At 39.4% G+C, this 24922-nt stretch overlaps 1 protein-coding gene across 1 annotated transcript; it reads right to left on the reverse strand.

Moving 5' to 3' along the window:
* Nucleotides 1–656: 656 nt before the first annotated feature.
* Nucleotides 657–19477, reverse strand: vps25 (vacuolar protein sorting 25 homolog). Its single transcript, XM_060849076.1, has 6 exons — nucleotides 19379–19477; nucleotides 9256–9401; nucleotides 8542–8595; nucleotides 5910–5998; nucleotides 2640–2715; nucleotides 657–1528 (listed from the first exon to the last, which is right to left on the reverse strand). The coding sequence occupies exons 1-6, from the start codon at nucleotides 19423–19425 to the stop codon at nucleotides 1416–1418; spliced, it is 525 nt and encodes a 174-aa protein (XP_060705059.1). The 5' UTR covers nucleotides 19426–19477; the 3' UTR covers nucleotides 657–1415.
* Nucleotides 19478–24922: the final 5445 nt, after the last annotated feature.

Below are 24922 nucleotides of genomic sequence, written 5' to 3' on the forward strand. Positions count from 1 at the left end.
CATAAACGTTAGTCAGGACTAATAAGTATGAGAATGACGGTGTTCTTCTTGGCATAGGTCTGTGGAATCTGATACATTCACCTGAGATAGTAGATTGGACCTCAGTTTAATGTTGTGTCCACATGGAAGCAGCCTGTATAATACCCTACAATCTCTCTATACTTCAATGAAATTTCAGCACAGATGATAGGTTCAGTTTCTGGAGAGGACAGGAATTCACAGCATAAAATTCCACTGTTGTAAACTCTTTTCAATACAAATAATAGAATTATTTAGGAACATAATATTATGTCACATTGACTTGAATCACGAAATATGACACTCAAATCAAAGCTCAGCACTGAAAACAGGGTTGGAATCTTTGAGAGGTGCGGTTGCAATTAAAGTTAACTCATTACACACCAATAAAGAGAAATTTTGAGAAGTTAAAAGTCAATAGTTATATATTGTTCTGTTTTCATGCTTGATGATTTTGCACCAACTATGGAAATTTCTAGCTGTATCCTATTTCGGTAGGAATTGGATCGACTTCTTCTATTCCAGATATTTTCCCAGTATGTGAAGTCCCAGCACAATCCAGTTTGCAATATGTAGTCATTATGAATGCTTAGCACTTTCATGAGGTTTGTGTTTCATTGGTAGCAACGTTGCAATCATTATTTTTATCTTTTATTTTGGCTAGTTACAAGTATTATATAACCAAAAAGAAGGAAACTGCAATTGTTCAAAGCTGTGTAAGCACTCATAACTCTCAGTATTGGCAGAGGACTCCCCTGCTAATAATACTTTACAAGACACCTATAGAAAATAAACACGCAGCTCAAATAGAAAAGATATACAGATTGAAGTATAGTCATAACAAATGAGAAATGGATAAACTAATCCCTGTTACTGTCCCTGAGTAAGTTCAAGCTGACAGGCTTTTTGAAGCCCAAGCGGGATGGCAGGCCCCTTCTGCAAATTATTTTAATTTACCTTTATTTGTGACCTGGCATAATTGCAAAATTAAAAGAGATAAATGATTACTGTTTGCATTATCTTGAATTCCGTCTTTCAAATCCGTACCTGGATTGTTCACCGACATCGAAACAACTTGCTCTTGAACTTTTTTCTCTGTTGGCATACACAGGGATTAGTACAGTGCATTCAGTAATGTTGCAACTTCTATTCAGTACATGGAATTGTAACTGCTTTACGATTACAAGAATAAAAAGGACATTGTAAATGCAAGCAGCCAAGCTGTGCATTACAGTAACGTGAAATGACATGCCACCATGTAGTCTGGTGTCTGGAAATCTGCAATCCAATATGTTCTTTCTCAGGTGCTAGTCTTCATTGCCACTGACTGTAATGTTTTTATTCTGTACATAATCTGTGTACGTGTCCAGCAGCTGCTCAGATCAGCATGAATACCATCAGAAAAACTTGACCCCTTTGCTGTCATTAAGAGTGATGATCTCTGCTTTTCGCTCAGCTTGCAAAGACTGCAATGCACGTAGCAGGAGCCACTCCTCCAAACCATGGAACTCTAAAAAGGACAGAATATAAAGTTGGTGATGAAAGCATGACTAGTTTCGTTCTTGACAACATAATTTTATGAAAATTTATTAGATGAATGAAGGACAAACTAGCAAGCTCTTTATAATGACAGAAGGGTAAGGAAGAACTGTTCTTTAGAAAAAATGCAAACTATAATTTATAATCTGACCTTTCATCAGTATGATACTTTTGATAAAGGTCAAGCATTAAAAGGTTATTTATCTTTTTTATTCACTAACTACAGTGTTTGCTCATGTGAGATTCTAGCATTCGAATGTTGTTCATTCTTATTGGATTACTCTACTCTTCAGACTGAAGGATGCTTTTGCTTGAATAATCATTTTTTTTTGCAATATGATGTTATTAAACAAAGTTAATGCAATATAAAGCACAGGATGACCACTCCTAATGTAGGACTGATGTGTTGCCACTAAAGGGATAGAAGAGAAACACAAAATTATTCCATTAGTTGATGAAATAACAAGACAGCACACAGGATGAATAATTGCTACAAAACTGTGGGAAAGGTTAGAAAATAGTACTTCACCGACAGAGTTGTTAGAATACACAATGTTTTACCACACTGAGGAAAAGACTTCAACGCCTTTTAAAACAGGCAGGGAAATGGGAAAATAAACAACTTCAGTTAAAGACTGCCACAGATATATCGGCCAAGTAATTTCCTCTTAGGCTGTAAACTTATTTGATCTAAATAAGGTCATAAATTGATAGAGCAATCTTAATCTATGTTTTCAAACTTTATGAAAATAGCATAACTTAAGGGACTTTGGTCTATTGCTTCTGGATTGTCTGAACAGTGTATCTGGAAAGGTTTTTTTTAAACAATTGTGTGGCCACAGGCTTGTCTTCATCAGAAGTAGGCAAACCAGTTTTATGAACAGAATCGTGCATCAATGAAAAGAGTTTGTAGAAAAGTGATGGCATTTAAAGTGTAGAAGGATGCTTGGTTGCATTCGAAATGCGAGATGTCAGAATATACAAAGGGACAGAAATACAAAAACAAATAATTAGAAGGGAGGAGACTTGGTCTATTGTTCCCTGTGCTCAATTAATGATCAGCAATTATCAATGTTCCTTACCTTCGCCTTCAGTATCGTCTCCATTAGAGAGTTCATAAAATGTAAATACAGAATTTGTCATGGCATTCTTTGAAACCTGCAAGGTCATTAATACCAACATAAGCAACTTTAAAGAAAACAAATGGCTCTCAGTACAGAAGGTTGGTGCACAGTTATAGTCAAGGTAATTACAAGTAAATTTTAAGATAATTGAATCCTTGTCACTCTTGGGATCGGTATAAAATTGGATTGTAATGAAAAACTGGTGTCAGCTCCATTTAAAACCAATTTATATATACATGCCATTTTGGTCATCTATAACATTCTGCCCTACTTCACTGATATTTATAGAGTCATAGAGTTGTGCAGCACAGAAACAGACCTTTCAGTCCAAATCGTCCATGCCAACCAAATATCCCAACCTAATCTAGTCCCATTTGCCGACACTTTGCCCATATCACTCTAAACCCTACTTATTCATATATCCATCCAGATGCCTTTTAAATGTTGTAATTGTACCAGCATCCACTGGCAGCTCATCCCATACACACACCACCCGTGTGAAAAAAGTTGCCCTTTAAAAGTCCCTTTTAAATATTCTTTCCCTCTCGTTCTGCACTCCCCCAACCCAGGGAAAAGACTTTCTCCCTCATGATTTTATAAACTTCTATAAGGTCACCTCTCAGCCTCCGACACTCCAGGGAAAACAGCCCCAGCCTATTCAACCTCTCCCTATAATTCAAATCCTCCAACCCTGGCAACATCCTTGTAAATCTTTTCTGAGCTCTTTCAAGCATCACAACATCCTTCCTCAAGGAGGGAGACCAAAATTGCACAGAATATTCCAAAAATGACCTAACCATAGTCCTGTACAGTTGTAACATTACCTCCCAACTCCTATACTTGATGCCATGACCAATAAAGTAAAGCACACCTAACACCTGCTTCACTATCCTAACTACCTGCAGCTCCACTTTCAAGGAACTATAATGACTTAAGAGACAATTGTGGAGGATGTTGAACATCCTCATTCTAAAAAGCATTGGAAGTCTGCTTTGCACAATTTGCCTCGATGAGTTTGGTTCTAACGACATTCAGAAATACCAACACCATCTAGAGGTAAGCAACTCATTTAATTTACACTTCACCCACCCTTAAACATTCACTTTCTCCACCACCAAGGCATGGTTCCAATAATGTGAACCAACTGCTGTCCAAGAGTCCTTTAAAAACACTGCCCAAAGCCCTGAACTCTACCACATTGAAGGTCAAAGGCAGGAGACACATGAAAATACTACCACCTGCAAATTTGACTTTAAGCCACATGGAACCTTGATTTGCAATTATTAATCTCCATTCTGTCACTGTTGCTAACCTCCCTTCCTAAGCGCAACGGGGGTGTACCTACACAAAATGGACTACAGCTGTTCAAGAAGACAGTTTATCTCTGTTCCTAATTCCCCTTGAGAAGGTAATCAACAAGTGCTAGCCTTGCCAGCAATGTTTACACTCCAGGAAAGAATAAAATATAATGATGCTACATTTTCTGAGAACAATAGCTATGCCTCAACAGAATTAGTTGCATGAAAAGTGAGTTTAGGTATTGCGATATAATAAAGTGCTGCATAAATGCAAGTCTTGACTTTACTGGGTCATTACTAGATTAGATTTCACATACTAATTTCCAGCTTTGGTTCATTGCTGTATTAACTGGATATATGTATTAGGTAAACTTTGAAACTCAATAGTTTTCAACAAGAATAAATCAACATTTGGAGCAGAATTTATTTTCTTGAAGCATTAAAATCCTAAATTACAAAAGCAAAATATTGCGTATGCTGAAAGTCTGAAATTGAACATGCAAGTAAGGAATAACAAGCCACTATTCCTGATGAAGGGCTTATGCCCAAAACGTCGAATTTCCTATTCCTTGGATGCTGCCTGACCTGCTGTGCTTTAACCAGCAACGCATTTTCAACTTGACTCCTACAACCTGCTCTACCATTCAATAAGATCATGGCTGATCTGATTTTAACCTCAACTCTACATTCCTGCATACACCCCAATAATCTTTTATTCCCTTGAGAGTCAAGAATCTTTCTTAAGGTGCAATCTGATGAAGGATTGTTGACGTGAAATGGTTACTGTTTTATTCCATAAATGCTGCTTGTCCTGCTGCATTTTCCAGCATTCATTTCATAAATTAGTTTTACCACAATATAATTTGATGCGGTCTTCTGACTTTAGAATAGGTTCGGAAAAATAATTTCTATTTTTACTCATTGAGGTTCAATAGCATAGAGTAAATCGGAGAATTTTGCATTTTTTACAGCTTTTTTGAACACAATCAACATCAAGAATCAGACAACAAATAGAATAAATATCACCATACCCTGACCTAACTGCACCAGCATGGTATTTGCATTTCAAGTTAAATTGGGAATCAAAAGACAACAAAAATAATTAGAAAGTTGGTGAAAAAGTAATTTCATACGTATCAAAAAATAAGCAGTTTTTATATGTGTTCAAAAGAATTGTTAGTGGTTACCAAATGGGTCTTTCACTTTTGGGAACCATGGTTGATTAGTGTGATGAAAGGCTCCTTTAATTGTTGGATGCAACAACTGAAGTGAAATTATTTTGAATAATCTCTCAGGCCTGGTAAATGCAAGCCCATAAAGAGAACTGATTATAGCCCTCTGGACAATTTTGGATTAGATTGAGAGTATCACTGAGAGAGGCTACAAGGATGGATGTGAATTGGATACAAAATCATACTGCTGGAAAAACCCAGTAGGTCTGGCAGCATCTGTGGAGAGAAAGCAGAGTTAACATTTCGGGTCCAGTGATCCTTCTTCAAAACTGTTCAAAGGAAGGGTCATTGGACCCAAAATGTTAACTCTGCTTTCTCTCCACAGATGCTGCCAGACCTGTTGAGTTTTTCCAGCAATTTATGATTTTGTTTCTGATTTCTAGCAATTGCAGATCTTTGCTTTTTTTTTGTGAAATGGAAGGCTATAGCAGTTAATACTGAAAACTATTGAATTTCACAATGCTATCCTGTTCAGATATATTGCTATTCATAAAGGTTTTTGTGAAGGAAAGCTCTACCTATCATCAACTAACCTACAAGATTGACAAAATAAATGCAACAAAAAAGAAAAATTTGAGGCAAATTAAGCAAATTTAAAAACTCTCTCTACTGTATGTATTTATCAGGGTGTTTGCTGTTCGATGTGGAATGCGTTCAGAACACAGATGAAGAAAGAATGCAGCAATACAAGTTCTTACCCACTGATACACAAGTTTCCCCCACTCTTCGGGTCTCCTCCACATTATGAGACAGCGTGTTTTATTTTTATCAATCCACTCTAAGTTTCCTAAAAGCAAAGCAAATTACAGATTAAATTCCTCAAACACAAATGTTGGGCTGTGTATCAGTGCTCTTGTCTGTTACCCCCAGCAGTCATCCACCATGTGAGTTTACAAGATTAGATGGTGCTGGAAAATCACAGCAGGTCAGGCAGCATCCGAGGAGCAGGAAAATTGATGTTTTGGGCAAATGCCCTTCTCAGGAATTCCTGATGAAGGGCTTTTGCCCAAAATGTCAATTTTCCAGCTCCTTGGATGCTGCCTGACCTGTTGTGATTTTCCAGCATCAGTCTGATCTTGACTCTGACCTCCAACATCTGCAGTACTCACTTTCACCTTTACGAGTTTACAAGTCTAGTGTCATACTATTTGACACCATAATGAAAGTACATAATTTGTCAATGCTGGCCTCACTTGTTCTCACCGACTATGTTTCCTGCAAATAGGGTTAAGGAGAATCCAAAAGGGATTTTATAAATACATTACGGATAAAAGGGTAACTATGGACTGAATAGGACCCTTCAAAGATCAGCAAGGCAGCCTATGTGTGGAAGCACAGGACATGGGGGAGATACAAAATGAGTATTTTGCATCAGTGTTTACTGTAGAGAAGGATATGGAAGATACATAACATAGGGAAATAGATGGTGACATCTTGAAAAATGTCTACATTACAGAGGTGGTGGTGCTGGATGTCTTAAAACACAAAGGTGTATAAGTCCCCAGAACCTGATTGGACGTACCCTAGAACTCTGTTGGAAGTATAGGGAAGTGATTGCTGAACTCCTTGCTGAGATATTTGGATCATTGATAGTTACAGGTATGGTGCTGGAGGACTGGAGGTTGGCTAACATGGTGCCACTAGTTATGGAAGGTGGTAAGAAAAAGCTAGGGAACTACAGATCAGTGAGCCTGACATCGGTGGTGGGCAAGTAGTTGAAGGGAATCCTGAGGAACAGGATTGACATGTATTTGGATAGGCAAGGACTGATTAGGGATAGTCAACATGACGTTGTGCATGGGAAATCCTGTCTCACTCACCTGATTTGAGTTTTTTGAAGAAGTAACAAAGAAGATTGAAGGGTACAGAGCAGTGGACATGATGTATTTGGACTTCAGTAAGGCATTCGACAAGGTTCCCCATGATAGACTGGTTAGCAAGGTTAGATTGCATGAAATACAGGGAGAACTAGCCATTTCGATACAGAGTTGGCTGGAAGGTTGAAGACAGAGAATGGTAATGGAGGGCTGCTTTTCAGACTGGAGGCCTGTGACCAATGGTGTGCCACAAGGATCAGTGTTGGTTCCACTGCTTTTCATCATTTATATAAACAATTTGGATGCAACCATAGGAAATTTGCAAATTACACCAAAATTGGAAGTGTAGTGAACAGCAAAGGTCACTTCAGAGAACAACAGGATCTTGATCAGATAGGCCAATGGGCTGAAGAGTGGCAGATGGATTTAATTTAGATAAATGTGAAGTGCTGCATTTGGGAAAGGCAAATCAAGGCAGAACTTATACACAATGTGGAGTGTCGCTGAACAAAGAGATCTTAGAATGCAGGTTCATAGTTCCTTGAAAGTGGAGTCACGGGTAGAAAGGATAGAGCATTGAGTTATAGGAGTTGGGAGTTCATGTTGTGACTATACAGGACATTGGTTAAGCTATGTTTAGAATACATCATGCAATTCTGGTCTCCCTCCTATCAGAAGGATATTGTGAAACTTAAAAGAGTTCAGAAAAGATTTACAAGGATATTGCCAAGATTTGAAAGTTTGAGCTATCTGGAGAGGTTGAATAGGCTGGGGCTGTTTTTCCTGAAGAATTGGAGGCTGAGGGGTGACCTTGGAGGGATTTATAAAATCATGAGGGGCATGGACAGTATAAATAGACAAGGTATTTTCCCTGGGTTGGGGGAGTCAAGAACTAGAGGACATACATTTAGGGCGAGAAGGGAAAGATTTAAAAGGGACCTAAGGAGCAACTTTTTCACATAAAGGGTGGTGCGTGTATGTACTGAGCTGCCAGAGGAACTGATGGAGGCTGGTACAATTCTAAGGTTTAAATGGCATCTGGATGGGTATATGAATAGGAAGGGTTTAGAGGAGTATGCGTCAAATACTGGCAAATGGAACTAGATTAATTTAGGATATCTGGTCAGCATGGATAAGTTGGACCGAAGGGTCTGTTTCCGTGCTGTACATGTCTATGACTCAATGATCCCACACAAGAAGTGATTTTAAGAATCCACTCCTTGGTTGATCTTGCCTTCCTGCCCAAATGTTTCTGAAATTAGTGAATTCAATTAAGAAGTACCTCAGTAAGCATGATCCTGTACTGCTGTATATGTTGTGTGCATGTGAGCCACCTGACAGCCCATTGAGTAGTTTAGATAGTAATAAGAAAATGTACCTGCATAGAAACAATATGTATGAAGTGATGAAGCAATTTTTATTTAGAGCTCTTTACAAGGGAAAATCTCGGGTGAGATCAGAAGAAATTTTACAAGTAAATGCTTGTAAACTCAGTTTTATCCAGTGCACCAACCTTTTTTCCGGAGTTCTTCGAATACAACTTGGATAGCTTCTATGGGAAGCTTTCCTTTAACAACAAAGTTAAGGGAAATTATCTTGCTTCTTTGATAATACTGACTAGCACTGAACTGCCTTTTAGAGGCAAAACAATATTCCTCCACCAAGTGATTCTGTTTCCTAACATACAATATAGATGTAAAATTGTCCACTACATTGCATTTAACTTGTGTTTTGAAGAGATGGTGTTGCTGAATTGGAGTGCTGAGAGATCCAGTCAGTACCTGCTTTGGAAAGTCCATTCACCAGGGTCAGTGTGTGCAGCACAGATAGGATATCTATGATAGCACAAACACTGACTTGTGTCATACCAAAGCAGATATTATCAATAATTAGATAATGTCACTGTAAGTCTTACTGAGGTTAATAGACCAATTTTCAGTATTGCTCATAACTCAGGACACATTTAACTGAGGGAACATTTGAGCCTTGGAGAGTGTATGAACTTAAGCAATTATATTGCCAAATGACATGTGAGTGTCTGTGCACAAGAAGTGTACAAAGGAAGGTTGGAAAAATGATCAGAATGGATTAATGAGCAAGCTGTAGGATGAGGACTTGAGCATTCAAGCTTGGGTGCATAACTGTGAAACAACAAAAAAAATCTAGGCCTAACATTTAACAAAGTTCAATCTTTCTCCATCACAGAGGATGATGCAGTAAAGGATACGTTGGATCTTCTTATTGTGGAAGAGTGGGCTTTCTTGGACTTCCAAAACATCGATAGTATAAAGCTTGTGATACCGCAAGTAGGAGAGCACCAATGAACACCATGCTGCCAGCTGCTTACGCTGGGTATTAACATTTGGCTGTAGCCTAAAGTTGGACAAGGAAAAAACTGTAGCGGTAATAATATTTCCTGCTCTCTAAATAATTTAACATGATTCACTTTAAAAATAAGAATATAGTTTGTTCTGATAAAAGTAACACACCTAAAAGTAATTTACTATATGAGATATTTCAATACAATGAAATACATTTTTTAAAGATTTCAGACATTTCTTTATTTCAGTGGATTAGTTGATCAACATTACTATGAATGTCATGTTAGAATTTGTGCATAGGGCTCAGGATAATCCTTATCTATAACTATAAAATAAAGGTTCATAGAAACAAGAGATAGAAATAATCACTTGATTAATAACTTAATGAACTTATGCAAAACCGATTATACTCTCAAATCAATAACTTATTGGATTTTGTGAATGCATCCTCTGACCACTGTCACTATCAGTAGAGCAACCTAAAAGTTCCTAAAAGGTATGCTATTTAAGACCAATTATGAAAGGTAAGCATGCATGTTCTGAGTAAAGTGCAGTCAATGCACCAATATGCCAGCTTAATATGCAATATTAATATGCAATATCATTGTGAAACTACTTCCCTCATTCTGCGCATGTGAAATCATGTATTCATTGATCTCCAGTCGTTTTAACACATGACCAACAGGCCCTTCAGCAACTTTGCTTCTTTATCTTATGAGATATTGATTACATCGAGACCTATTGTTCATTCACACTTCCTGCACACCTTTCCAATTGATTTCTTAATCAACACTTAATATTCTATTCCCAACTCATCCTACATTTAGTTTCTTAATCTGCTGTCCTTGTTTAACCAATATGTGTTTTAATCCAACATGAAATGCATCACTACTCCACCTTAGCTGAATGTTTGCAACTACAATCTAGTATACTGACCCTTATCTAATCAGGTGGAAATGACTGACATTTGCTCACAGCGTTAACATTTGGAAAGACTGACCGCTATATGTGATGACAACATTCTGGAAAAACTAATGCAACTCCGACTGAAGGTGGCTGTTTCTGACTGTAGTTTGGATACTGGAGTATGAAGTGGGAGCGGAAAAAAACCCTTTACAATTGTCTTGTTGTTGCCTGGAAGTAAGTATTTTCATTAATCAGCAAACCACGATGTATAGTAATCTCATCACTCCAATCTGCCAGTGACAGGTTGTGTATGCAAAATTCACAGAAGGCAAGATCAAACTGGGGATTAAAATAAAATATTTGGTGATTAATAGCTTCTTGGTCATACACACACACACCAGAATTCAGTCAGGCTTTTATATTTCTGTTTACAGAGAGGTTGCACTTGTTTTAATACATCCATGGAAGATTCTCTTTCCTTGCCAATGCTGGGGTAAAACATTGAAGACTGGACTTTTCTTAAAAAAAAACTTGTCTTTTGCAATTGAGCTATATTTAGCAGTCCAGCCTAACCAACAATCACTATTAGTGATTTAATGATGGGTAAAGTGAACATCCATTGACGTACGTGGTTAACTTTTGGACTTGTGTTTTTTTTAGCAATTTTTTGTTTAAACTTTAAAATTACATTTCCCAATAAAGCAAGACAAGCAGTAAGATATTTAATTATTTACATTCCCTCCCCCTTTTCAGCATTTGACTGGTCCAGGGAACTGCACAAACCCCGTAAAGATCCTTCCAGGGGCTCCAAAGGCAGAGCCCAATTTCAAAATCACAAATTGCAAAGCATGATTCACAATGCACATGGACTTTTCTGTTAAGTCTACAGCTAAACGTGTTTCATTGAGAAGACAGAAAAACACAAATACAGGTAACAGAACACAGACTTCTACTTTGATAAAAATATTAAATTTTTCTCCCTTTCACTCCTAAAGGGGTTGGCTCATTGCTGGAGTACAGTTTCATGAACATTAGCCACTCTCCAGTTTCTTGGTCATTTGATATGTGAAACCTGATAACAGCAGTTTATTCACCTGAAGGTTTACCTGATTTGGTGTTCATTGGACCTTCACATGCAAGAGTTGCTGTGTGGCAATCAGGAATGGGAACCCTGGTGGATCTCCACCTGCTCTAACATCACAGCTAAGGCCAACTGTAGCATCCATAATACTGCCTGGACATCCTTCTGGTCTATGGGACTCAATTGTTCATTATCTTAATTAAGCTATTAGAAAAACTAGCCAATAAGTATCCAATAGGAGAAAGTGAGGATTGCAGATGCTGGAGATCAGAGCTGAAAAATGTGTTGCTGGAAAAGTGTAGCAGGTCAGGCAGCATCCAAGGAGCAGGAGAATCGACGTTTTGGGCATAAGCCCTTCTTCAGGAATGAGGAGAGAGTGACAAGCAGACTAAGATAAAAGGTAGGGAGGAGGGACTTGGGGAAGGGGTGTTGGGAATGCGATAGGTGTAAGGAGGTTAAGGTGAGGGTGATAGGCCGGAGAGGGGGTGGGTGGCGGAGAGGTCGGGAAGATGATTGCAGGTCAAGAAGGCGGTGCTGGGTCCGAGGGTTGGGACTGAGATAAGGTAGAGGGAGGGGAAATGAGAAAGCCGGAGAAATCTGCATTCATCCCCTGTGGTTGGAAAGTTCCTCGGCGGAAGATGAGGCGTTCTTCCTCCAGGCATCGTGTTGCCATGGTCTGGCGATGGAGGAGGCCAAGGACCTGCATGTCCTTAGTGGAGTTAAAGCGTTCAGCCACGGGGCAGTTGGGTTAATTGGTGCGGGTGTCCCAGAGTTGTTCTCTGAAACGTTCCGCAAGTAGGCGGCCTGTCTCCCCAATGTAGAGGAGGCCACATCGGGTGCAGCGGATGCAGTAAATGATGTGTGTGGAGGTGCAGGTGAATTTGTAAGTATCCAATGCCAGGAAACAAATGACTGCCCCATCTAGTCTATTAGAAATTTCATAGGATAGATATAGTTATATAGATATCATCCAGCTGGAGAGAAGTGCAATATATCAGGGTAATATCACATCCTTATGTTCAACCTCTCCATGTCACTCCCTAAGTGTAATCTCTAAAAGATCTATGATCTTCCAAATGTGGATTCTGTGTAATCCCTGTGCCACTAGCTCTATTTCGCCATTTCTTTCTCTTATTGAATACTTACTTCATCATGTTAGAATCAATATTTCCCTTTTTGACTTGGTCTCAAATTTTGTCTGATTATTTCTTTGCAAATTTTCTTGGAATGTCTTTGTATGCTGAAGTCTTTAATCATTGATAAGTTTTCCTTATTAGTTCTTTGTTTTTTCTGAAGAGGTCAGCAATGTCAGTCGCTGCCTATAACCTAACCCCATCAAAAACGAAGCCTGACAGGCAACTACAGGCAGATGCACCAATCAGCTTCAGTGGTTATAGCCATCGAAATAACATGAGGCCAAACACCAGCATTAACAGCATGTGCAATGAATTATTTGCTAAATGTAGCCTCAAAAGAAGTATATCAGAGGGCCCTTATTGAGGTGTCTAATACTTAGCGGTAGATATATAAGCCCAAAACTGTACTATCAGATAGGAAAGGCAGTGGAACCTCACTGAACTAGTATCCAGTGGATAAAGCTAGTACTCTGCGACATGAATTTGATTCCCACCAAAGCGGGTAGTGAAATTTGAATGTAATTAATATATTGAAATTAAAAACTAATTTTAATGGTGACCCATGAAATCATTATCGATTGTTCTAAACATTCATCTGAGTCACTGATGTCCTTTAGTTTCGTACCTGGTCTGGCAAACAAATGACTCCAGATCCACAGCAACGTAATAAAACAAAGAATTGCGAATGCTGGAAATCTTACACAAAAACAGAAATTTCTGCAGAAACTCTGTAGGTCTGGCGGCATTAGTAGAGAAAAAGTACAGATGACATTTGGGGTCCAGTGATCCTTCTTCAGAACTAAATAGTAGCTCAGAAATGGTGCTATATAAATGCTGAAGAGACGGTGAGGGTTGAGTGGTTAAAAAGTCCAGAGGGAGAGAAAGAGGTTAGGTAGACAAAGCTGGTAAACCAGGGTGACAGAAGAGTTGATAATGGGGACTATAAACGATGAAAATGGGTTAGCTGAAAGCAGGCCATGTGATCACCAGGTTTGGTGTGTGGGGGAATGGGTAAAGGACATACATGATGATGTTCAGGCCCTAAAATTATTGAATTTGATATTCAGCTCTGAAGGCTGCAGGGTCCCCAAGTGGAAAACTAGTCCACAAAGCAATTGCCAATGAGATACCCATGTTATGTCCACAAACATGACCCTGAGCTTCCAGTTGCCTGCTATTTCAACACACCACCATATTCCCTGGCCAACACTTCCATTTTGGGTCAACAAACAGTGCTCTCCAGCAAGACCCAACGCAGACGGGAAGAACAGCATCTCCTTTTCTGATTAGCTTTTACCATGTCCTTTACCTTTCTCCAGACCCCTGAGCCTTTCATGACACGGGCTGCTTTCAGTAAAGCTAACCCATTTTCAACTAATTATGGTCCCCATTAACAGCTTCTCTGTTTTCCTTGTTTACCATTATCCACCCCTTTGTCTGCTTAACTGTCTTTCTCTTCCTCTGGACTCCATACCCATCTGTCATTTCTTTCTTTACATACACACACATTCATATATATATATAAATAATAGACACACACAAACACACACACATCCTCCCTGTCAACAGAATGTATATCACCTTTTCTGAACTATTATCTATTTCTGAAGAAAGATCATTGGACCTGAAATGCTAGCTCTGCTTTCTCTCCACGGATGCTGCCAGACCTGCCGAGTTTCTCCAAGAATTTCTCTTTTTGTTCTCATGGCAATGTAGTTGACTCTGAAATAGAAGAAAGTGAGGACTGCAGATGCTGGAAATCAGAGTCCAGAGTGCGGTGCTGGAAAAGCACAGCAGGTCAGGCAGCATCTGAGGAGCAGGAGAATCAACGTTTCAGGCATGAGCCCTTCATCAGAAATCACTCACTCCGAAATAGCCTAGCAAACAAATCACTTGGGTGATATCAATGGAAAAAAAAAGACATCAACCTGGGTACTAGAAACAGCTTCAGCACATCCAGCCTGTTGTTCCTGCAAAGCCCTCCCTAACAAAATCTGGGACTTATACCAAAATTAGAAAAGCTGTCCCACACGAGTTAAGTAACAGACAGACACTGTGATAGTCACTGAATTATACATGGCAGATAATGTCCCAGACACCTGACCTGTCCCACTAGCCAGACAAACTGCTTAGAAATAGAAACTGAGTTGCATACAGTTGAGAGAGAGTTGTCAACATTAACTTGACCTTTTAAAGTCAACGAAATCATGGAAACCTTATGCTGATTACCACTGACTACAACCCCCTCTTTGGCTAATCAATCAGCACTTCTCCATGCTGAACATCCATTGGATGGCAAAGGTAGCAAGGGCACAGAATGTACTCTAGCTGGGGCCAAGTGTAACACCACTACTGACCAAGATGGTCCAGTCTGAAAAGACAGAGTTGTGAGACTGGATTTAGAAGAAGGAGTGAATACCTACTGGACCTTGTCTTCACTGATCTTCCTTTTGCAGCTGCATCTGTCAATGACCACTGCACAGTCCTTGTGGAGACTCAGGACTGTCTTTGCATTGAAGTCACCCTCTACCTGTTGTGTGGCAGAGCTAACATAATAAATGAGCTGGATGTCAAATAGACCTAGCAACTCAAGATTGCAGATGTTCCGCAGAGTAGTATCCCAACCATCTTCAGCTGCTACATCAATGACACTTCCTCCATCATAAAGTCAGGACTCTCAATGTTTGCTGATGGCTGCATAATATTCAACACCATTTGTTATTCCTGAGATAAGGAAGCAACCCTTTTCAATATGCAGCAAGACCCGGACAACAAACAGCTCAGGCTGATAAGTGCCAAGTACCATTCACTCCATACAAATACCAGGCAATGAGCATTTCATACAAGACAGAATCTAACTATCTCCCCCGACATTCAACGACACAAGGATTGAGAGTGTGATGCTGGAAAAGCACAGCAGGTCAGGCAGCACCCGAACAGCAGGAGAATTTATGTTTTGGGCATAAGCCTTTCATCAGGAACACTCTCAACTCTGATCTCCAGCATCTGCAGTCCTAACTTTCTCTATTCAATGATATAACCATCATTATTTACAATTTGGGGTTATGAGAAAGTCAGAGGCAAGGGGTTCTGTGGCAAATAAGTTGCCTTTGTACCCCCAGTGACTACTCTCCTTCTATAATCATGAAGGGGGAAGGACACTCTGCACTTGCCTGGGTAACTACAGCTCCAACAGCATTCAAACAGGTCAACTTCACAAGGACAAGAGAGTCTGATTTATTGACAACTCATCTATCACCTTCAACATGGATCCCCACACTACATCAGGTGCATAAAGCAGCAATGTGCAACATCTATGGGTGTACTGCTACTCACCAAAGTTCCTTTGGCAGCACCTTCCAAACCAACGACTTCTGCCACCAGGCAGTAAGGATACTAGATATACCACTTGCAAGCTTTCCTCCAAGCCACCCATGTTCCTGACCTGGAACTATATTGTCGTACCTTCGCTGTTGCTGCAACAAAATGCTGGAACCCATGTAGTATCCATGTAGTATGGGTGTATCTATATCTCAAGAATTACTGCAGTTCAAGAAGGCAGCTCATAGTTATACTATCCTGGACAATTAGGAATTGGCAATGAATGGCCTAGTCAGTGGTGATCACATTTCATGAATGAAGTAAGAATCAGACATGCTGGGGAGGGCAAGAAGGATCATACATTTCAGGACTGTGAAAGGTAAGTTTAGGATAAGAATACTGCTTTATACCCAGAGTGATCAAAAGCTGCAATGATTGGCCAAGTAGTGTGGTGAAGAAAAATAGATTATGACTATTCTGTTAAAGAGTTTTGCATTACTGTTATATTAAAGGTATGACAGACTTTCAAGCTTGTGAAACTCTTAAAAATATGAGTTGATTAATGAGCCTCTCCAACCTCCTGTTAAATCAGCTGGAATGAGCAAAGCAATACTCAGTGATTGGTAGAATTTGGATGGGTTTATGAATAGGAAGGGTTTAAAGGGATATGGGCCAGGTGTTGGCAGGTGGGACTAGATTGGGTTGGGATATCCAATGGACAGGTTGGACTGAAGGGCCTGTTTCCATGCTGTACATCTTTATGACTCTATGTGCAAAATCCTGTGACAAATCTGATGTGTTGTAGGTTGCAAACACAAGTCACATTCTACTTCAGGTTTTTACACTTAAACCACTCCCTTAAATCTTTTGTTGCTGATACTGTATACAAATACATCAAGCCTGCTCAACCCACCCATGTTGAAAACTGTGCAATGGTTGGTGATTCTCCCGACTGTACTGTAATTAAAGATAAAGTGCAAACAATGGAACTAGAAAATGGATGCAAAACATTTTTTTTTGTAATTTGTAGGTTTGAACTTCAGGGACCTTAGAAAGCAAGGTGCATACAGGAAGCAGTCCCAGAGTTGAAACCAAAGTCCACACAGGACAAACAGAGTAAATTAATTCTGACAAGAAAATTCAAGATGAAGTCACAGTACAAGTACAGCTGACAGGGACTATTTTACAGAACATGCCAGTTAACCTACTTATAACTTAAGCTAGATTAAATCAATACTTTAGGAACTAACAAATAACTAAAACTTAGTAAATGCACAAATTTTAATCATTGTAAATAAATAAAACAAAGTTGTACAAGTTGGTGGTGCAAGTGGTGTACTTCAATGCAGCATGAGTGTGTTTGCAGACAGCATCATAATCCTGAACGACTGCATCTGCATTAACTGATTTCAGCTTGAAAAATGTCAGCAAGGAATGTTTACCTGGAGTCCGAGGTATAGACATTACATGACATCAACTGAGGAACATAGGAACAGGTGATGGCCATTAGCCCTTTGAGCAACATTTCACCATTCAATGAGATCATGCCTGAGCTGTGGCATAACTCCATACAGACGTTTCATCCCCTGTCTAGGTGACATCCTCAGTGCTCGGGAGCCTCCTGTGAAGCGCTTCTGTGATGTTTCCTCCGGCATTTATAGTGGTTTGTCTCTGCTGCTTCTGGTTGTCAGTTCCAACTGTCTGCTGCAGTGGCCAGTAAATTGGGTCCAGGTCGACGTGTTTGTTGATAGGATCTGTGGATGAGTGCCTTGTCTCTAGGAATTCCCTGGCTGTTCTCTGTTTGGCTTGTCCTATAATAGTAGTGTTGTCCCAGTCAAACTCATATTGCTTGTCATCAGCATGTGTGGCTCCTAAGGATATCTGGTCGTGTCATTTCGTGGCTAGTTGGTGTTCGTGGGTATGGATCATTAGCTGTCTTCCTGTTTGTCCTCGTGTTTTGTGCAGTCCTTGCATGGGATTTTGTACACTACGTTGATTGTGCTCATGCTGTGTATCGGGTCCTTTGTCCTGGTGAGTTGTTGTCTGCGAGTGGCTGTTGGTTTGTGTGCTGTTATGAGTCCTAGTGGTCGTAGTAGTCTGGCTGTCTGGTCCCAATATACTGGCCACTGCAGCGGACAGCTGGAACTGACAACCGGAAGCGGCAGAGACAAACCACTATAAATGCCGGAGGAAACATCACAGAAGCGCTTCACAGGAGGCTCCCGAGCACTGAGAATGTCACCTTGACTGGAGACGAAACGTTTGCAACACAAATTCCCAACTCGGTGAACAGAACCACAACGACAGGCACCCGAGCTACAAATCTTCTCACAAATTTTGAATAACTCCATACATTTGCATTTGGACTATATCTGTTTAACGCTTTTGCTCAAGAAAAATTTATCTATCACAGATTTAAAATTAACACTACCAATTGAGAAAGAGAGTTCCAAACATCTACTAAACTTTGTGTGTAGAAATGTTTCTTAACATCTCTCCTGAACAGCCAGGCCCTAATTCTCAGACTATGTCCCAAGTCCTAGAATTTCCAGCCAATGGAAATAGTTCATCTTTATCTATCCTGTCTTTTCCTGTTAATATTTGGAAGATCACCTCTTAGTGTTCTAAATTCTAGAGAAAATTGCTGGAAGCATTAACCAGACATTTAGGAAGCAGCCACAGTCCTTAGATTAAGAAATGGTACAGGTATGGTTGGTGGTCAGGTACAGGAAGATTTCACTTCCAATTAGACATAAATGGAGGCCAGCAGCTGTATTGAAGGAGCCTTGAATTTTGCCCTGATTCAAAAGATTAAGAATCTTATTGTATGGTTGATAAGCAAATTGCAGAAGGCTGTTAAAGAAAAGTGAAAATGTCATAATACAAAAATATGGTTCAAGGAATTGGGGAAATATAGTATAGCAGGGCAAGAACTCATTTGACAGATACAAAACACAGGCTAGAAATAAATGGCTCATTTTCAGGCTGGTTTTCTGTAACATGAATAAGTGCTTCAGCCTTAATTATTTATGATCTACGTCAAAGAATTAGAGGAGGGAACTGAGTGCAACATATCCAAGTTTATGACACAAAATCAGGCAGCATAAAGGTACAAAGAGCAAGTAAAGAAGGTGCCAGGATAACTGAGCAAACAAGAGTCTGGCAGATGGAATTGTAATGTAGAAAAATGTGAAATCACCCTCCTTGATTGGAAAACAGAATAGCAAATTTTGTTTTAAATGATAAGAGTTGGAAACAGTAATTTTCAAAAGGTACCTGGGTATCAATGTACACGAATGTCAGAGAATTAACATGGAAATAGTTAGGAAAGCAAATGTTAGTCCAGACTTTATTACAAAGGGTCTACACTTCAAGTGTGAAAAGGTCTTGATAAAACTGTAGGATTTGTTTGGGGGATGGAGGTGGAACCATTACTTTCTCCCTATTTCCTCATTAGGGATTCTCCAGGCCGCGCGGGGAAGTGAGTTTTCTCTCGGCCTCAAACCGCAGGAGCTTCTCCACATGAATCGGTTAATGTTTAACTCCGCGTCTCCTCGAAGATTAAACAATTAAAGTGCGACTTACGTGTAGAAAGGAGGGAAGTTATACTGCCAGGGCCACTCAAAGCTCATGGCGGAGGCCGGGACAGGAAGGTCCTGCTTCTTTACACCTTCCCTCCTACATCACGCGCCAGCACAAAGAGTCCCACTTCAAACAGTCCCCCCCTCCCCCTCAGTCCTTTCAATTCCAACTTCTACCTCTTGCTTTCATCATAATATTTCCTTTTCTTTTTTTTTGAAGAAACGTTAAACGATAGGAGGGAGATTTGTGACCAAAGAAAGTTTCAAACTTTAAAGACGTACATTGTCCTGTTATGCATTTGCAGTGATTTTTAAAAAACTTTCCCAAAATCTGTTTTCTTATTATTTAAGAAAAAAAATACTGAATATTTTCTTTAGGTGTGAACAACCATATGGATAACTTGGTCTGGGAGCAGTATGCAAAAGCAAGAAGCATGTGTGAACTAGGAACCAATTAGTCTATCAGGAAGTATAGGAGAAATTTGTTCACCCAGAGAATGGTTAAAATGAGTGTTGTCATATGTCTTGACAGTCAGTATACATTTAGGAGAAAAGATCATTATCACTATTATTACATTTGAGAGTATAAAATTCTCATACTCAATTTCAGTTGTGGCTTTATAGGAATTTCCTACTATAGGAATCCGGAGTGTGTGATTACTTGTGCTGAGGCTACTAGAAGCATGTTTCTCAATTGTAATCAAGTAGTTTAAGGTTTACATCCATATTAATATGTTCTTGAATGTAATGTTTGTATGAAATACCTACTTATAAAGAATGTCCATTGGATTCTTCGATCCACAATAACCACATCATCATGTTAGTTATGTCACAAGGACAATATATCACACACACAATACTCCGCATCTGGAGCATTGTGCGCAGTTTTGGTCCGGTTATTTGAGGGAAAGTGTAGTAGCATTGGATGCAGTTCAGAGGAGGTTCATTAGATTGATCCCAGAGATGAGGGGTTTGTTGTATGAAGAGAGATTGAACAGTTTAGGCATGTACTCTCTGGAATTTAGAAGAATGAGGGAAGATCTAACTGAGGTATTAAAGGTGATAAAAGATCTGGATAAAATAGACTTAGAGTGGATGCTTCCTCTTGTGGGGTGTTCTTGGTCGAGAGATCAAGGGGATAAGGGGTAGCAAATTTAAAACAGAGTTGAGGAAAAACTACTTCTCTCAAAGGGTTGCAAATCTGTGGAATTTGCTCCCCCCAAATTGTAGTGGATGCTGGGACAGTGAGTAAATTTAAGGAGGAGTTTGACAGATTTTTAATTGGTAATGAGTTGAAAGGTTATGGGGACAAGGCAGGAAAATGAGGGTGAGGAGCATATCAGCTACGATCGAAAGGCGGAGTAGAGTTGATGGGCCGAATGGCCTAACTATGCTCCTATATCTTATGAATTTATATTGTTGAATCAGGTAAATTACCCTGCTAGAGCCAAAATCATATCAGTATGTAATTTTATAATTCAAGAAATAAATAGATGTGTAACATGGACGGTTAGATTTTGAGATAAATGAATAGAATAATATGTTGATTGGGATTAGCTATATAGGAGTAATAAGTCCAGATCTATATGTAGGTGAGTAAACAACAATAGTAATTGAACAAATTGAAGACAGATGAGAGAGAGAACATCTCTGGTACCCTACATACTGAAACCCCTAGTTCCATGTGACCTGACATTGGTTCATTAGCTTCATTAACCCATTCCTAGAATAAAAGTAGAGTTAACCCTTTACCCTGAAAGTGGGTGGAGGCTCATTTGAAGCATAAATACCTGCATGAACTTGTTGAGCTAATTAGCCTGCTTTTGTGCTGTAAGATACTTGGTCACCTCGACAAGGGAATAAAAGGTGGAAGACATAGGTTTTTCAGATTTTTGAAAGAAGGAAGGGAGGAAGTCCCAGGACAAGGCATAATTTCAAACAGTGATATGGACCAATTGAATGAATGGCTTCTAATGGTGAAATACAGAATGATTCACAATTGATGTATGGATTCTAATTTTAAACAAGAACAAATTATTCATAACACAAGCAGAAAACACTAGAAATACTTAACTAGTTTTTTATAAGTATATTATTCAGGCATGGGATGTGGGCTTCACATGTGGGATGTGGGCAAGCATTTATTGTCTAGCCCTAATTCCCCTTGACAAAGTCTTGGTGAGCTGCCTTTTTGTACTGCTGCAATTTACTTGTTACAGGTACACCAACAATGTTGTTAGAGAGGGAGTTCCAGGATTTTAATGCAGTGACAGTGAAGAAACAGTGATGTTCAGGCAACATTGGTGAAGAGAAAAACAGACAATACATTCATCATTTTGCTTTTGAATAAATGAGACCCGATAAGTGTAAGTCACACCATCCTTAAAATACAAATGCAGTTCAATTTCTTTAAACATAATTCCAACTGATTAATGATTAATACATTTTATTTGTACCATTTTCTCACTTACTGTCATCTTTTAATTAAAACTTTCGGAATTTGATATTTAAACAACTTCTGCAACAGTAAATATATTTTGGCATCTCTTTATACATAAAATGCATTTGGAAATTACATATAATTCAAGTGTATTTGCACACATCCATATTCAAAATAATTAGAGGCATGTGCAGAAGGTCTTTGTATTCTGCAACATACTGTTGGTATTTAACTTGGGAAAATAGTGATGAACAGACTTGAGTTATTGGTCACATAATGAAAGCATCAAACATGCAATTGGGCCATCAGTGTGGATGAATCTATCAACACTATGCTACAAACAGAAAGCAATTTTACAGGTGGTGACTCTTTTGTCCTCAACAATGCCTACACATTCCATTATCTGCCCCACCCAAACAAGACATCAGGGATATTGCTTATATTAGTATCTTGGCATTTCCCCTATATTTTTTGGCATATTGCTTCTGAAATAATGCCATGAAGGCTGATATCCTGTCACCACATCACCCTTTATTTACACATGCACAGTGCATGACACTGATCAAGCTAGTTCAGAGAGAGCTCTGACAATGAACAGAATGCCTGTTTACATCAGCCATGGCTCCCTGATTAATAGCACCAATCAGGGAACTCATATTCTATGAGATCTACCTGACTGATATCGTTCTAATCACTACAGTTTCCTTCAAGCATCTGACTGATGTTCATTCCTTTCATTTTTGATCCTCATTGTTTGCTATCTTTTCCAACCCACCAATAGTTTTCCCTTCTTCCCTCCTGTAGCCTCTACAAGACATGACTGCACACTTTGGATTCCTGATTAATAGAAGATTCCTATAAAGCCACCAATTAAAATATACTGATTTCTGCAAAACTTTTTTTGCTGTAAGTTGCTTGAGTCATTGAACAGACAGAGCTATCTGTTTCCTGGATTATGAAAATTTGTAGTTGCTGCAATATTAAATCGCCAATGTATCTTTCTGGTTACAAGGTATTTTCTTCCTCCTCCTTTCACGAACGTTTCTACCTTTAACTGTTTTAAAAGTTCAAAGTATAACAAGAATTTAGAATTTATGAAATTTGGAAGATATTGGTGCTGGTCAGTAGGTGGCGTAAATATAGAGGTAGTGTCATGATTTTTCATAGGAAGAGTGACCATTTGAAGAACTTACATAAGTCTTATTGATATTTTCAAAACTACAGTTTTCATCAGATCTACAAAACTCGGCTATTTATTTGTATATTGGTAACAAATACTTTAATATGTATGTAGAAAGTTCTGCTCCTCATCATTTAACAAAAGTGTTAATACATTTTAAAAATTAAATCTTGGGTAAACCAGTAGGGAAAAACATCTGGTTTCATTGCATTAAAGAGCAGGATGACAGATTTCCAATGTTCATGAAAATGTGGGCAAAATTTTGATATGTAAGCTAGTGGGCGGCACGGTGGCACAGTGGTCAGCACTGCTGCCTCACAGCGCCTGTAGACCTGGGTTCAATTCCCAACTCAGGCGACTGACTGTGTGGAGTTTGCACATTCTCCCCGTGTCTGCGTGGGTTTCCTCCGGTTTCCTCCCACAGTCCAAAGATGTGCGGGTCAGGTGAATTGGCCATGCTAAATTGCCTGTAGTGTTAGGTAAGGGGTAAATGTAGGGGTATGGGTGGGTTGCGCGTCGGTGTGGACTTGTTGGGCCGAAGGGCCTGTTTCCACACTGTAAGTCTAATCTTGTGTTGCGAAGCAGCTAGGAATTATATTATGAAAATGAAACTTAAACCATTTAGACACCAAACCAGTCGCTCTGAATATCACAGAACATACTTTCAACCACATGTTTTTGCAACAAGAATTGCAGCAACAATTGTGGAATTGTACAGATTCTACACATTTGTGTTTCGAAGGATGGGTTCAGCATTGAACTCTGAACTCAAAGTGCCTTTGTTTGAAGCTGTTTAAATTTACTTTCAATTAACTGAAGTTTGCTTACTTTCAGTTTTAATCCCTTCATAAAGATTATACCAAGTGAGATTCTTAAATACCATGCTGGACAGGGAGGATGAGGCAACCATGGGTAAGATACTGGAATCTATTGTGAAGGATGAGATTTCTGAATACTGGAAGTGTCTGGTAAAATCGGGCAAAGTCAGCTTGGTTTCATCAAGGGGAGATAATGCCTGACAAATCTGCTAGAATTATTTGAGGAAGTAACAAGCAGGTTAGACCAAGAAGAGCCAATGGATGTTATCTACCTGGACTTCAAGATGGCCTTTGACAAGGTGCTGCATAGGAGGCCACTGTGTAAGATAAGAGCCCAAAGTGTTAGAGGCAAAGTGCTAGCATGGATAGAAGCTTGGCTGTCTGGCAGAAAGCAGACAGTGGGGACAAAAGGGCCCTTCTCAGGATGGCAGCTGGTGACAAGTGGTGTTCCACAATGCTCAGTGTTGGGACGACAACATTTCACTTTATACATTAACAATCTGGACGAAGGAACTGAGGGCAATCTGGCTAAGTTTGCAGACGATACAAAGATAGGTAGAGGGACAGGTAGCATTGAGGAGGCGGGGAGGCTGCAGAAAGATTTGGATAGATTAGGAGAGTGGGCGAAGAAATGGCAGATGGAGTACAATGTGGGAAAGTGTGAGGTCATGCACTTTGGTAGGATGAATAGAGGCATGGACTATTTTCTAAGTGGGGAGAAAATTCAGAAATTTGAAGTGCAAAGAGACTTAGGAATTCTAGTCCAGGATTCTCCCAAGGAAAACCTGCAGGTTGAGTCAGTAGTTAGGAATGCAAATGCAATGTTAGCATTTATTTTGAGAGGACTTGAATATAAAAACAGGAATGTACTTCTGAGGCTCGATAAGGCTCTCATCAGTCCACATTTGGAATTTTGTACCCAATTTTGTGCGCCGTATCTCAGGAAGGATATACTGGCCCTTGAATGTTCAGAGGAGGTTCATGAGAATGGTCTCAGAAATGAAAAGCTTAACATATAAGGAACATTTGAGGACTCTGGGTTTATATTCGATTGAGTTTGGAAGAATGAGGTGGGGTCTTATTGAAATGTACAGAATACTGAATGGCCTG

Source organism: Hemiscyllium ocellatum, chromosome 32 (assembly GCF_020745735.1).
Source record: "Hemiscyllium ocellatum isolate sHemOce1 chromosome 32, sHemOce1.pat.X.cur, whole genome shotgun sequence".
Classification (NCBI taxonomy): Eukaryota; Metazoa; Chordata; class Chondrichthyes; order Orectolobiformes; family Hemiscylliidae; genus Hemiscyllium; species Hemiscyllium ocellatum.